This window comes from Anneissia japonica, unplaced genomic scaffold (assembly GCF_011630105.1).
Source record: "Anneissia japonica isolate Jap-2015-1 unplaced genomic scaffold, ASM1163010v1 scaffold287965_len1858130_cov191, whole genome shotgun sequence".
Lineage (NCBI taxonomy): Eukaryota > Metazoa > Echinodermata > Crinoidea > Comatulida > Comatulidae > Anneissia > Anneissia japonica.
In genome coordinates, this window is record NW_022748342.1 from 388,958 (window position 1) to 391,468 (window position 2,511).

The window sequence follows — 2,511 nt, forward strand, 5'->3', positions numbered from 1 at the left end:
TATATATATGTGTGTGTGTGTGTGTGTGTGTATATATATATGTATATATGTATTTATCTCTCTTATTTTAGAATAAACTAGAATTAAAACAGTGTAGCTAAATAATTTATGAATAATGGTAGTCAGTAGCGCACGATTCCCATTTTCGTTATTCTGATCACCATTTGGTGCTTCTGAGTTGTGTGGTCACACTGATTTTATGTGAACGTCCGCACACAATATCAAATTTCTAGTGAGAAATAAGTGTGATATGCGCATATTTGGGCGTTATAATACATCACAATTCCCTTATATGGGCACATCACAAAATGCTGTCATAAACTTTTATAGTGGGCAGAGCTTTATTAATAACAATAATAATAAATTGCCATTTATATAAGCGCATCCTGCGTGGACTGCCTCTATGCGTTTAATTACCAACTAAAGAAGATATAAAACGAAGTATTAAAATAAAGGGAATAAATGTGTAGTGGTAAACAGTGCACGGTCAGCATCCACCTCTGCTGTGGCGTAATCCCAGACCTCTACCTAGGTGATGCGAACAAAAGAGCAGGGTACACATAATTGCCCTGCCACAAATGAATGGGTGCTGAGAGTAAGCGAGCAAATATAGTGGCCCCAAGACACAATGCAGGGACACCAAATACATGAATTAAAAAAAGTCAAAAAAGGAATAACAAAAAACATTAAATGTTTTATCGTACCTGTTGGACAATTACCGGGATTCACATTAATACAACTAAGAGCGATCACTCCACTTCCAGAATTTCCAATTACGGCTTCAATGACAATCTGTTGGAATAGTTAAGATTTATCGATAGAGATTTTTTTTCAATCAAATAGAAAAAGTTTGTTTTTAAATTTTTAATAGCTTAAATTCATTTACAAATAATCATGTATACGTGACAATTAAATGTAGTATTCTGTAAATGAAATAAAAAAAGTAATTCACAGGAAATTGACAAAACAGAAAGAGATTTTTCGTTTCTACCCATTCCAGGAAAGTAAAATTCGAATAGTAAACCAGGTCTTGCAAAGAAACATAATAACAGCATTCTACTCTTTTTAGAATATGATGCATGGAAAGATTCATGAGTAGTAATAACATGCATTACGAACCGATAGGCAAGACTTGGATATATCTAAGGAGCCCACTCTACTTTCACCTAAAGATTCAAGAGTCCAGGACCAAATGTGTATCAGATAGGTCATAAGGTCACCGGTAGACCTAACACCTCGGAAACCATACTGATGGTCAGAAAGTAAACTGTTCCTTTCAAGGAAGTAAAGGAGTTTCTCTACAATGATAAATTCCATGACCTTATAGAGAGGTGATGGCAAAATGGGCGATAGTTGGATGGGATGGATTTTTCACCCTTTTTCGGGGATAGGGACCACATGGGCAAGTTTCCAGGATGAAGGAAAAATGCCAGAGGAATATGAAAATGCAAATAGTATATTTAGAACAGGCGATAGTTCGGAAGTGCAACTTTTGAGAACTATGGCAGAAATGCCGTCAGGGTCGGTAGACTAATTTATGTTAAGGTGATGAAGAGCTTTCTTGGCTTGACGAGTACATAACTTGATTGGAGCCACTGCCATACTTACATAAAACATTGTTGATGTAGAACTAAAATCAACATACTGAACTGTCCAATCTCCTGTGATATCTGAAGTCCCCCAAATTTGTGTCCACATATTATCTTCTATAATATATGTATTCAAAACTTGGGGAGTTTGTTGAATAATGTAGTTAATCTGTAGACACTGACTACTACCAGCCACAATTTCGGGTGTCTGAAGTCGAGCTTTCTGTCCAACCTGTCTATCTTTGGCTCTGATATAAATATATGACTCTTTACCTAGAAGAATCCAAATAGATATTTATTATTAAAGAGAACCTCTTATAAATGTTGCCTTGGGTTAATGACACACATCCTGCACTACACATACACACTGACGGGATATGAATCCCGCCAGAGACACTCTTGTCATAAACTGAAACAAAGAAACTTTACGTTGATGAGCTATGCTTGATACGATTATGACAACATGTTCCCACACGCAGTGGCGTATCTAGGGGTGCGCGGGGTGGGGGTCGCACGTTCCCAAAAAAATTAATTCCCCCCCCCAGTCGTCCCCCTCAAAAAATCACGGTCAAAGTAGTTAGAAATCACCTTATTTTGCGAATTAGCGCCCCTCAACTGATAATCGAGTCCCAATTCACTTTCGCCCCCACCTCCCAACATCTGCTCCCCTATTTCAAGACTCCTAGATACGCCACTGCCCACATGAACACTATTATTATTTATTTAATAGTTTATTGCATGATTTTAATATAGGCATATATATATATACTCTTATATATATGGCCTATATATATAATACATATATATACATATATATATTTATATATATATATATATATAACATGTATCGTCTTGCAGTAATGCTTTATACGTATACACTATTATAGTTAGAGGTCTATATATATATATATATATATATATG

The 2,511-nt window shown here is 35.9% G+C and overlaps 1 protein-coding gene across 1 annotated transcript in view; it reads right to left on the reverse strand.

Moving 5' to 3' along the window:
• Nucleotides 1-409: 409 nt before the first annotated feature.
• The window catches only part of LOC117120837 (MAM and LDL-receptor class A domain-containing protein 1-like), a 14,740-nt gene continuing 12,638 nt past the window's right edge, over nucleotides 410-2,511 (reverse strand). Inside the window, exons 17-19 of the mRNA XM_033265924.1 lie at nucleotides 1,609-1,862; nucleotides 705-792; nucleotides 410-420 (exon numbers count right to left, since the gene is read on the reverse strand). Of these exons, the coding sequence (XP_033121815.1) occupies nucleotides 410-420; nucleotides 705-792; nucleotides 1,609-1,862 (353 nt within the window). The remainder of the gene's footprint in view (nucleotides 421-704; nucleotides 793-1,608; nucleotides 1,863-2,511) is intronic.